Source organism: Podarcis cretensis, assembly GCF_951804945.1.
Source record: "Podarcis cretensis genome assembly, chromosome: 2".
Taxonomy (NCBI): domain Eukaryota; kingdom Metazoa; phylum Chordata; class Lepidosauria; order Squamata; family Lacertidae; genus Podarcis; species Podarcis cretensis.
In genome coordinates this window covers 28,935,949-28,949,002 of record NC_137171.1, presented here as the reverse complement: position 1 = coordinate 28,949,002, position 13,054 = coordinate 28,935,949, and the positions used below count along the sequence as shown (strand labels likewise).

The window sequence follows — 13,054 nt, the reverse complement described above, 5'->3', positions numbered from 1 at the left end:
ATCTTACAGAGGATGGATGGCCATCCACCAGTCTACTCGGCTGGAAATGGGGATGTGCCCTGCATATGGAGAAGGGAAAAGGAAGCATAGTGTGGTCAACGTGAAGATGGGTGTTCAGAGTCTTTCAAAAGCAAACGTTTAAAAATACACAGCACCCATTATGCTACATAGGAATGCTTGAGGAATCTGGCATTTGCAAATTCCAGTGTGAACTGACTAACACCCCCTGGACTTCAGCAGATCAGAACTCATACGCCAGATTTCACGTTTCCTGGATGTTCTGACATAGTTCTTGGCTGAACCAATGCTTCAAAATGCATATTTTTGAGAGAATATCACTTTAAACCGCGTATTGAAATACATACAGTCGTACCTTGGGTCTTGAACACCTTGTGAGTCAAACATTTTGGCTCCCAAATGCCGCAAACTCAGAAGTCAGTGTTCCGGTTTTCAAATGTTTTTTGGAACCCGAACGTCTGCTGCAGGTTCCGATTGCCCACAGGAGCTTCCTGCAGCCAATAAGAAGCCGCACCTTGGTTTCCAAACATTTTGGAAATGAAACGGACTTCCAGAACGGATTCCATTCAACTTCTGAGATACCACTGTATTTAAATGCACGTTTTTGTGCAGTTCTTTTTTCTTTTGTCTTACCGATTAATGAGGAAACAGAAGAACGGATTTATGGGTGAACACTCATCAAAGTGAGAGTAGAAATAAGGTTGATTCACCTTTCCTTACAGTGCTGGCTTCCATTGCACCAGGAACGACAGTGGTGTTAGACTCACCCCCAAAAATAGTGCCGGCCACCTGGGTTGGGACGTTCACTCAAGGATCCACCATGCTTCTGTGTGAAATCCCTGCCTCAAAGGTTACACCACCATTGTTCACATTACAAACAAGCTGTTGTGATGGGGAGACTAGCCTAAGGTCAACATAGGAAGGCTGTAGCAGAGCTAATATTACATTTCTATGCTTCCTGGCTCCCTGCCCCATGCACAATCTGTTAGACCATATGGCACGCTCGCGGGGGGCAAAGACGTTTCTCTTTGAATTTGGCAATGACAAGCCTCAATGCCAGAAAGAGCCAACACCACAAGGAAAGTAGGCTTGTGCAAGCCATAGCAACCAGCATTCCGATGCATGTTACTTTTTCGCCTCTAGAGGGAAGGAACTCAGGTCTTATGCTTGTCACTTAAAAAAAAAAAAGGGAGGGGGGAGTGTGAATTGAGAGGTCAGTGACTGCAAGCCTGTCTACTCTGGGATTCATCCGCATGTGACATCATATGGGCCAAGAAGTGTGTGTTATTCTTGCCCTTGGGAAAAATTATAGGTTTAAGCTTTCGGTTTGGCTTGCCACACTGGTGGTATAGCAATCTATATTTAGATAGATATGTGAATATACTAGTCCAGAACGTATAATTTTCCTGTGTTTCCAACTCCCAACAAATGAAGGTTGGTTACTGAATGGTCGCCACAAGAAAAAACGAGGACAATTTTGGATTTTTGAAAAGCCTGCTGTGGTAACTAGGTACAGCTACAAAAGAATGAATCAACCCTTCTGTCACCAATTATAGCAGAGACACTTAAAACTGAGTGAGGCATGTTCTAGCTGAGAGACATAATAAGCAGGGGGGAAAGGTGAAGAGCCCAGCCGTGCCAAACTAATGCTAACTGCCCATCCCAGGTCCCCAGCTGAACATACACCTATGTTTTCAGCTGGGTCACTTTTCAGAGAAGCCACAAATCAGAGGGTGGCGAGGACAACGCTATCAGAATGTAAATGGGACTCATCTGTGGATGAAAGCTTCCATCTGTCACAACAACAACAAACCCCCACAACTAAGGATATGCATGTGCTACACCAAAAAAAACCCCACAAGTTTTCCATCCAGGATAGATTGTGCCAATGCTCAGCATTTGCTTCCATGATTAGCTTTTATTGACAGATTTGGGGCTTTGAGATACGCAGCAGAAAGAAAAGAGGGGTGGAAAGAGAGAGAGAGAGGGAGGCATGAGAGGAGAGAAGGAGTTTGCAGTCAGGAAGAAACAGAATATGGGGCCCAGGGAAAGCCACAGGAGGGGGTTGCATTACGTAACAGAGATCCCATTTGGACTATTGAGGTTTCTGAGCCTTCAGATGTCAGTGACTCAAAGTCTCCACCCTCTTCTCTCAAAGCAAGAGGTTTAAAACACGTTGCTGCTGCTGTTTTAATAAAAGCCAAGAGCCTCAAGCCAAACTCTGGGTTAGCCTTTGTTTTGTGTATTGCACAAACAGAATGTGCAGAGCCCTGCCCACAGCCCAAGAGGGCAACAGGAATCCTATAATCAGCAATGTCAACTTGACCCAAGATCTGTTTCCGTTTACTTAAATATTCTTAGCTGAAATTGTTGTGATGCCTAATGAAGACACACGCGTAAATCATTTTAGGCGGGCTTCGGTGGCCCTACTGTGGTGTAATTGTGTCCGCTTAAGTTCTCGTTACCTATCTAGAACGGGGGTTAGTGGCATCCTTAGTAAAGAGACATGACAGCCAACGGAAAATTACACTGGGGATGTATTTGCCTCCTACGAACAAGAAGCTTCTTAAGCACAATGACTCCAGAGTGAAATATAACCCCTTCTCCCAGCTAGGTAACAAAAGGGTCACAACCCAGTCAGATGCTGTACCTCAGTGGGCTGTAAAATATTTTGATTAAAATGAAAACAAGGGGACCAGATGGTATCTATCCCGTACGCCTAGGCCACCCTGACCCTTTGCCCTTAAACAAAACTCGTTCCACCCTGCAATCTCTAAGCAGCTGAAGTTGCTGGTACTTACGACTGACAGGCGAAAGACATGCCAAAGATAGGAATGCAGCGAAAAATGCCCTCCCAGCGTGCGTAACTGACCCGCTGCAGCCACTGCCCGCCAAAGAGGCCGTGCTTGAAAGCGGAGAGCACGATCTGCAGCCAAGGAAAAGAAAAGAGAGGTTACAATCTAGACCAACAGAGACGCCAAACCCAAACCAACGTCTGGCAAGCCAGATTGCAACAACCAGACGAGCGCCGTGAAAACGATTAAGGGGCCAGGCATCCCGTTTGGTTGCGAGTGTGAGCCTCCTTCCTGGGGGAGGCCTTGCGCTGTGTCCCGTCTCCTTAGGCCTTGCCCTCCCCCCCCCCACAAGGTGAGTGACCAAACTACAGTTCTCATAAGTTCCACACATTAACAGTGTGCCACACACAGAAAGGGTTGCTTAGCAAATTAATAATTGCTTAAGTCAAGTAAGAACTTAGAATATGAGGTTGAATGTATGTAAATATACCAAAATCTTGAGGGAGAATTTCCTGAAGAAATAAATTAAATATTATAGCTTAATCTAAGAAGAAATGTAACATATGGACTTCGTTTATAAATTCATTTATAAATATATCAAAACCGTGAGAGAGAATTTACTGAAGAAGCCCGAGACTCTTCATGGGCGAAACAGGTGACAAACGCCGGCACCCTGTCTAATTCTTGTGCGTAGCATCACCGACATCACCGTTTGATCCAACTTACCTTTGTGAATATCTACAGGAGCCTGGCTAAAGGAACCTTTAAAGACTGAATCTTCCTTTTGGACACAATTTGAATGAGTTTTCTGTTTGTGGCTTCTGTAGTAGATCTTGTACATAGCTCTCTCAATTTTGGGATTATTAATATAAGATTTAGAATGTAGAATGGTTTTTTATGTTTTGTGTGCCGCTTATGTGCTGCTTACTTTATACTGGTCTACTACACACAGAAAGGGTGGCAAAAAAACTGAGACTTACTCTCCACCGATTCTGCTGTCAAATGGATGCTTTGTACACTACTCAAACTTTTCACTGGCATCCCATCCCTTTCCCATATTCAGGACAAACTCCTGGCCTCACCTTTAAAGTTCTCCGAGGTTTTGTCCCATGATATCTTTTATCAGCCTCCAAAACATCTCCTGCTCTCTAACACGACTCCATCTATTCTCCTTAGCTGTCCCTCTCTGTGTGTGGAACTCCTTCATGAGACATGTGCCATCTCTCTTTCCTCCTTCGGAATCGTTCTTTTCTATAAGGGCTTTTGTTTAACCCCTTTAGTCCTCATTTCCAGTTCCAAATTTAAGTATGTACAATCTGTATTTGTCACATTTACCCCTTGTTATCCTGGCCTCTCTCCCTGCTTTGGTTGTCTTTCTTCACGGTTTCAGAAGGTAAGCTTCATGAAGGCAGGGACCTCTCTCCGTATGTGTGTGAGATATATGTGTGTAAATAGAGATAAATACACACTCATGCATGCACACTTACGAAACTTTGTAAAGCACCATGTGAAGTAGCACTGGTGTATGCTAGGGGTCAGCAAACTTTTTCAGCAGGGGGCCGGTCCACTGTCCCTCAGACCTTGTGGTGGGCCGGACTATATTTTTTTTTGGGGGGGGGATAAATGTAAAAAACACCAGGCAGGCCCCACAAATAACCCAGGGATGCCTTTTAAATAAAAGGACACATTCTACTCATGTAAAAACATGGACCGTCCGCGGGCCAGATTTAGAAGGCGATTGGGCCAGATCCGGCCCCTGGGCCTTAGTTTGCCTACCCATGGTGTATGCATTATGTTTATTGCAACAGTTCAGGAATATTTTTGCATCTTTACATGAACATCACCAGCTTTGTTACATGGTACCAAGTATCCCAGGGATGGGGGACCAGTGGCCTTGCAGATGGAGTTGGGACTCCAGCTCCCATAAGCCCCAGCCGGTTTGACCAATGGTTGGGAATGATGGAAGCTTGAGTCCAGCAACATCTAGAGGGCCACAAGCTCCCCACCTCGCCACCAAACTAGCCGCTTTCATTCAGCATCTTAAAGAGTTTGCACAACTTTATATGCTATTTCTAGAATGTGGCCTAAGAAGACATGTTTTTATCTCCCAAATAGAAGCACTGTGGCTGGAAAGTTTGTGGGGGGAAGTGAGAAAAACCTAGGACTGCCATTAGATGTGAGGTGGGTATAGAGGCCGAGGCAGAATGCTTGTTTCAGGAGAATTTGACAACTGGCTCAGGGCATGAGGGCCCGCCAAACCCTCAACAAGCGAACCCTGATAATATACACTCTGTGAGAGAAAGCGAGGAAATTAATCAAGGGATTCTTCTGCAGTCTGTGTGGCCTAAGAGCCCATAGTGCACTGTGGTATATAAAATGTGCTGAATCGCTGGAACCTGGGGACGTGGCATGATCTCCCTGGAAAAATGTGTAGCATTAAGTAGTATATAGAAGACACATTCCCAAGTCTGTGGCCACATAGGACAGCAAGCGGCCTCTCTGTTACGGGTAATGGTCGCCCTCTACCCAGCAGTGCCAGTAACATTAAATACAGAAAGCCTTTCAAATCGAAACCCCGAGCCTATGAGCTCCTGCCAACAGGCAGACCTGGCATCCATTTGAATGTCCTCCGAGAGCCCACCCACGAGGAAAGCTTGGGACACCGTGGAACTTGAAATTTGTATTGCGGTTTCCCTAAGATGAATTAACCACCAGCCACGGAGGAAAACAAAAGCCTCCCAGTCATTAATACTGACCACAAACATAAACACCGTGTAGAAGATCAGAGCCATGGCACTGAAGGACTGTATGGAAGCCATCATGTTCCTCTGGAGACTCAGCGGGAGCACGATGCAGAGGGAGATGATGAAGAGCAGGACAACCCGGAACCAGCCGCTCACCTGGAAGATGAGGAAGAGTTGCAACGAGAACATCCAAATTATCTCTAGGGGAATGGGGCAGCTGCCCAGCAAATTATATATAAACCATGCATACATGGTTTATATGCACAACATATAACACACACAATGCATACATGGTTTATATGCACAACATATACACACACAATATAAGACACAGAAAGACTTAATGCCTTCCCCACCCACAATACACCAAGATTAAGATTCACTCCGAAAGCAAAGGAAAGGAAAGGCCGGCTTGCTAGGAAAAGCAGCTTCCCACAGGGCGTTCTGTGATTAACTTACATAGTCACTTGGTGCCACTGTTGCTCTACGAAGCTCTTAGCGAGCCCCGTTTTAAAAGCGAAAGCTTGTTGGCTGTTTTAAATGGTAATCCGAACGCAACCTATTTGAATATCTTTTATGTACTTCCAGCAAATAAAATGAAAACTAACCTTGCTGCAGAAAGGGGAAGGGGGGGGTGGAAATGAAGGAAGAGATGGAAGTCTTGGAAATTCTGACCCAGAAAATTAACCAGCAGCTTTTTGGTATTTATTGTAGCGGGAGGTTTGGAAATGCCTAGAAATATTTAATACCTAATTTGGCTTTGCTTATGACGCATCTTTTAAACTTCTCGGCTCCTTAATCAGAGCTTAACTACATCAGGCCGGAGCAGATAAAAAACGTGCCAAAACACTACTGAATGTCCATTTAGCTTTTCTGGCCTGCCCCTGCCCCTAGGGATTGTTCTCTGGTCCCTATTTCCCCAAGGGGAATTCAACTGTTCCTCTGTCGAAAAGGCAAACAGCAGATATGCTATCAGTGCTTGCACTTTCTTGACCCGGTTTGCCAGGGAATTCACAATCCAGTTGTGTATCCCTTTTTGGAGCTTTGAGATTAACAAACAAACTGGGTACATCCTAAGGCTTGCACTATAGCCCTGAAGTATTGTTCAGTTCTCCAAAGCGCTAGATCCCCCAGGTCTGCCACAGACTTCCCCTACGGTCCTTTAGCATTGCTATCTCCTGGTTTTTTGTCGACAGCATCAGTGTAACAGGTCCAGCTCTGCCTAGTCTTGCTTCACATCACTACCAAGTCAAAGCACTTCACAAACAAGATGAGAAAATCAAAACAGTACAACACTGGGGATGGGTGGGTGCAAACACCTAAGTCCATTCTACTGGAGTCCATGGACTAATGCAATAAATGTTTCTGGATCTGAACATAAGTGTAGCTACTATATAAACAGAAAGAGATAGTCTTACTACTAAACTAAAGGAAACACGCAGGAAACCGAACACTTGCAGAATATCCATTTGGGGCTGACCCTTGGACTTATATGTGGGAGTTAAGTTTGCCTTGGATCAGGCTGTTATGGGACAAAGTGCTATGTGGCTTCAGCGCTTGCTACTAACTTTGAAAACAGCAGGCTGGAAAGATGCTTGGATGCATCACAACAATACTGTTCAGGCAGGACACATTCAAAAGCAAAAACTTACGCAGAACAACAGGAAAGGGGAAATGTTCTGAATTGCTGGTGATAAGGTCAATATGAAGCAAGCTTACCTGGAGCCCGAACAACCGGGCAAAGAAGTTGGATCCCAAGTCTCCAATAACAACGTAGAAAGCGATGCAGGTTCCTAGCATCAGTCCAATCATACTGCAAAAGCACAAAAATGGGCAGGTCACTCCAAAGCAGAGTGTTCCCTTGGAATGCAGCCCTTATTACATGCCAGGTATGTGCTAACGGCTGCATTCCAGATGCGATCAGCACTCAAACACTGTGAACAGTAACATCATCCACTACTGATGCCCTAGACACCTTTGCTGTGAATTTCCCACCACCTCACTAAAAGGACAGCTTCAGGAGAAGCATTGATTCTGTATATCAGGTGCCTGAGCTTCATGCTCCTTAACGCAGGCAGTGAGCAAACACAAAACGACAGAAATATGGTTGACACCAACTTCTAATCCAAACGAAGACGTCCACATCTGCTATCACCAGAGGCGCAGTCTAAGAAAGGCAGCCTAGGGGGGAACTAGGCCTGTAAAGTGAAAGAAGCAGCCGCTGAGACACGATGGGACTCCAGACGGGCCAAATTTATTAGTGAGCCATAATAGTGCCATGTTTCGGAATGCACTGACATTACTGCTAGCAGTCTACGTAGTAAAAACAGACCTACCTGCACATATAGCATGATCCTAATGGTGAGTATTGCTCTAAAGAACCCAACAAAGTCACAGAGGATCTTACATGTAAGCCACATGGTCTAGAGCACATTGCCAAAGCTGCTTCCCTAACTTTTCATAAGCTCCAAATTAAACGCTTCCTAAATCCAGTCTCACGTGGCACATTTTGATTAGTAGCGCAGGTGAAGCCCGAACAGTCCCATTTCACACTTTGTGCATAATGGCAAACTTTTCTCCACCAGAAGAGAATGGAGAATTTGCAGGTCGACATTTCAAAAAGCATGCACGCTTTTCTTTTGTGCAGCTGCTTTCATGTCACGCAACTGTTTTATGAAATAATGTCAGGCTACGGGAAGGGCCATAGTGGAGGTGCGGGGCGTCGGCCTTATGAGACACTAATAAAGGAGACACCTTAGCAGCGATACAACTCGAGGAGGTTAAAGCCTCCAGGTGCATGCATGTTAATTTAACTGCCTTTCCAGAGCCAGGAATGGAACCTCTACTTTGGGAATGTGCTTTAAAAGGAACTATTATTCACTTACACACTTTCAGAGGGTGTGAGCGAGTGTAGCATCACACACAGTCGGGGATGGGAGGAACCAAGCTAGAAGCCCCACTCTCCACAGAGTGGGCTGGGCTTCACCCCCTTCCTGAGGAGGTTGGGCGTTTTAATTAAGTGATCATCCTGGGAACCCGTGCCCTGTTCCCTTTCTCAGCGGGACGGACCACTTCCCCTCCCATTTCCGATCGTATAACATCCCCCCAGCAATTACAGAGATTGCTCACATAGAAAAGCAATGGTAAACGAAGCGCTGAGAATATTTTTAGTCACCTCTCAAAGCAGTTTAGCAGCTGGGAATAAGGAAGACAGCCAGGATCACATGACTGTCCAGCACGCCAACGGATTCCCACTTTGAGAACCTCCATCATAAAAAGCAACTTGGTGATGCCACTAGCGCTCAAATTACAGCCTGATCTATCTGCAGAGCCCCTCTTTTTACTGCGTTAGGGACACACGTCGACAGTTGCAGGAGAAGACAAGTCAGAAGGCTTCCCTAGGTTTCTCTTCCACAGCTTAAACTCTGGGGCAAACCAAGGCTAAAGATGTAGTGGAGCAACATCTATCTTTATAGGAGAAAAGTTTTGGTTAGATGCAGCAAAGACCTCTGAACAATGACAGCAGCATTGTGTCATTATTATTGTTAGCTAATTTGCTAATATGATCTAGTGACATCCTGGCTCTACCGAGGGGGATACAATCACAAACAGGATAAAAAGCCATGCCTACTGAATAATGGACAAGTCTCTGCATAGACCAAAGCCGGAGAGTTGAGCAGCTCTCCCCTGTGTGAAAAGCCAAGTCATCGTATGTGATTCGTAATGGGGTGAGCAGCCCAACCCTCCTAACAAAGCAAATGGACCCCATCACCTCCAGCTTGAAAATGCTGGGACTGCAACACCAAGCCATTTACTCCAGCCACCTTAACTAATAAAATCTGCGGGAGTTGGAAGCAAAATTATAACGGATACTTCTAATTCTGTAGGGTCTCGCCCACAATAATGCGAGGAAACAGCTGTATACATACCATGTTGTTGTTGAAATGGCCAATTGCGTATTCAGATGGGTTTAAATTACTTTTACCCAACAGGAGCACTGCAACGTTTTGTTCAAAGCTTAAAATGTGCACAACACCCTCCCCACTTTTCTGCCTAAATAATTATGGCATTCATCCGGATCTTAAGCAATGAGTACCTATTGATGGAGAATCCAGAATTCTGGGAAGATGTCTGAGAAGGGAAATCTGTGCTTAGAAATGCCCATCCCAGGTACAGTGGTGGGACATTTGTGGCCCTCCAGCTGTTGGGCTCCCGATTCCCACCAGCCTCAGCCAGCCTGGCCAATTTTCAGGGATGATGGGAATTGGAAGTTCAGCTAACATCTGGAGGGGAAGAGGATTCTTCACCCCTGCCCTACTGGTCGGACCAATATGAGCAAATACTGTCAGGTTCCCTAAGAGAGAGGCTGGAATTAGCCAAGAGAACCAGAAAAAAACCCAAAGGTCCAAAACAATAAATGGAACACCAGGTTTGAAGGGATCAGAACTGATAATTTAAACTATATATAGATAATTTCAAAGACTGGAATTTTGAAGAGGGGAGTGGGGCAAAAAAGAAAGTTACCTGGTTTCCACAAGCATTTTCCCAAGTTTTCCATAGGCATGGAAGGCTAGAAAGAAAAGGGGGAGGAAAACACACACATCACCGTCACAATTATTCAAACATATGTTCAAAACGTGGCATTTTTTTTTAAAGGAACAACAGCCACCAGAGGCTATTCAAGAGGCAGGGCTTTGCTAGTTTTGTATTTCAGAGTTAGTTTTCTTCTACCCCACAGCCACTCTGGGACTGCCCCCCACCCCACGCCTTGGCATACCATTCACAAATCAGAAGCCACATAAAAACAAATTTGGGGGGAAGATTCAAAGCAGGTTCTTCCCTCCCTCCCCCCTCCACCCACAAAAAAACTCAACAGCACTAAATAGGAGTTACACATGGCAACTATTAGAAGAAGAAAGTCAGAGCGGAAAAAGAAAATATGTGAGCATGAGAGACTGTGTGGCAAAAAGTTACTGCAGTGCAAAATTTCAATCAAGTCCCCATTTTTATTCCTTCCTTCTCCATTATGACTGAACCACTTTGTGCCGCTGACGGGAGGATTGAGATGGTGCCCAGAATGTGCAGCCACCCTGAGAATATCCATGATTCACAACCCACACCAAAGGGATTTGACCAAGAGATTTCTTTTTCATTTCATACACTGGTCACCGCTCGCAGCACAAAGCAACCGGCATCCTTGAAATCACCATTCCTCTGGAAAGCTCAGCTTGTATTTTCAAAAGGCGTTTTACTATGGGGATAAGAGGGAAATTGCCACCTCCGGTTCTGAGGGAGAGAACCTTTTTTAACCTGGGCCTCTTACTAATGCCACACATTCATGTGAAATGTTTACAGAAGGCAACAGGCATTTCAGCCCCTCGGCTCGCACAATGTGCATGTTTTCTTGGTGAAATCTGCACATACAAAAACAGCAAAGAAAAAAGAAAATAAAAAAGGATCAGCTGCCCAAGCGCAAGGATGTAATAAAATAAGGGATAAGGACAACAGAAAGGGGAATAAGGACAACAGAAAGGGCGTATCCTTCTCCAATGGAAGGCTCAAAGATAATGCCGCCTTAGAAATAGATTGATTGATTGATTGATTGTTTTTTAAAGCAGATTTTCAATTAAAATGGATCAATTAAACAACAGATTTGGGATCCATCTGTTGAGTCAAGCAACTGCGGAATGAAACTACCCCCTTCAGGCTCAAGATACCTCAGAGGTGGGGAAGGAGGGGGGAAACACTTCCTTCAAATTTCTTTCAAAAGCTCCCTTTGAAGCAAGCCCAACCTAGCTACAAGAGACAGGTTGCTTGGCTGGCTCCAACTACCTGGATCTAAGAGCAGGAAGTTTGGTTACCAAGGTGTTCTCCTTTTTACTTTGGGCTGCTGTTAACTGTTCTAATTTCACAGCCCACATCCTCTGGCCAGGTCTGAGGAAAGTGCTTGCGATTTTTTCTTTTCTGCCTACAGAATCAGAGTTAGAAGGGACTCCAAGGATAATTTAGTCCAGCCCCCTGCAATGCAGGAATCTTATGTCCAATGTGGGGCTCGAACCCACAACCCTGAGATTAAGAGTCTCGTGCTCTACTGACTGAGCTACCCTCAAGAATCCCGGTAAGAAATTGTGCCCAACTACCGCCAAAGAACTGGCAGAGGCAGCCCACAATAGGAACTCTTGCTTGACGAGGATTAGAGAACAAGCCTTGAAACAATTGCAAAACACGGACTGAGGAATACTGGATCAAAATGCTGACTCAGTCATTCACTCAGCAGAGGGTTTTGAAAAAGTCACGCTTACTCAGAGTTGGTCCATGCACTACCTGAGCTGACCAATATATGGGGGGGGGATGCTTGCAAAAGTGGTCTATTTGCATGCTGAGTGCAGACATCCTTGCACAAGACTGCAGTGGGTACTTCTGTGAAAACAGATTTCTTGTTTCCAGCACACCCCTTTTACAGAAGGAGCCACTGAGATCTTCCACAGGCACTGCTTACATGAGAAGGCCACTGGTGGGAGGAGTTATTTATAACTCACTTTCCCACCGGTATACGGGAATAAATGGCTTATTTTGCCGGGAAAAGAAAAATAGATACCTGGGCTTAAGCTTTAAGCAATAAAGCAGGCTGAAAATTTACTGTAAGTTTGCAAATGAATCCCATTCATCTATGCGTAGGCAGGACCATCAGCATTTCATATTTTAATCTGGCATGTCATCAGTGTCAGAAGACAACTGACTATGTACCGGCAGGGGTGAAAACAGCATGTGACGCAACAAGCGCCCCCCCCCCCCCATAGCAAAGCAAACCCAAACAGTAGGGGGTTGGGGGGTATATAACACCAGTAAAATTGGGTAAAATATATAAAGTGTGTAATAAATGTTGGAAGTGTAAGGAGACAGAAGGAACATTTTACCATATGTGGTGGGAAAGTAAGAAGGTAAAAAGCTTCTGGGAGATGATCTATAATGAGTTAAAGAAAATGTTGAAATATACTTTTTGTTAAAAAACCAGAAGCTTTCTTAATGGGAATACTGGATAATGAAATTAGTAAAAAAGATGTGAAATTAGTTTTGTATGCAGTAACAGCAGCCAGAATTTTGCTGGCACAGAAATGGAAACAGGAAGAGATGCCCACGAAAGAAGAATGGAGGATGAAACTGATGGAATACACAGAAATGGACAGATTGACGGGGAGAATTAGGAACCAACGTGACCAGAGATTCTCCGAGGACTGGAAAAAATTTACAGAGTATATCAAAAATTTCTGTGATGAGCAAATAACGTTTGTTGGCTTTCAAGAAGCTCTGTGAAATTACTGTTAGAAATATTGTTTAAAAAATATGATGTGATTAAGAGTATCTGAGTGCAATATAATATTGGGAAATGTGAGACGAAGATTAAAAAAAAACGGAAAATTATCAGACAAGCTGAGGGAAGTTCTGGAAAAAAGGGTTTAAATTAAAAATGGATGTATAACTTTGTAAAAATGTTTT

At 44.5% G+C, this 13,054-nt stretch overlaps 1 protein-coding gene across 1 annotated transcript in view; it reads right to left on the bottom strand.

The window, feature by feature from the left end:
- Positions 1-13,054, bottom strand: part of SLC38A10 (solute carrier family 38 member 10) — an 85,354-nt gene that overhangs the window by 57,956 nt on the left and 14,344 nt on the right. Inside the window, exons 3-6 of the mRNA XM_079965376.1 lie at positions 10,082-10,127; positions 7,277-7,370; positions 5,570-5,713; positions 2,820-2,944 (exon numbers count right to left, since the gene is read on the bottom strand). Coding sequence (XP_079821502.1) covers positions 2,820-2,944; positions 5,570-5,713; positions 7,277-7,370; positions 10,082-10,127 — 409 coding nt within the window. The remainder of the gene's footprint in view (positions 1-2,819; positions 2,945-5,569; positions 5,714-7,276; positions 7,371-10,081; positions 10,128-13,054) is intronic.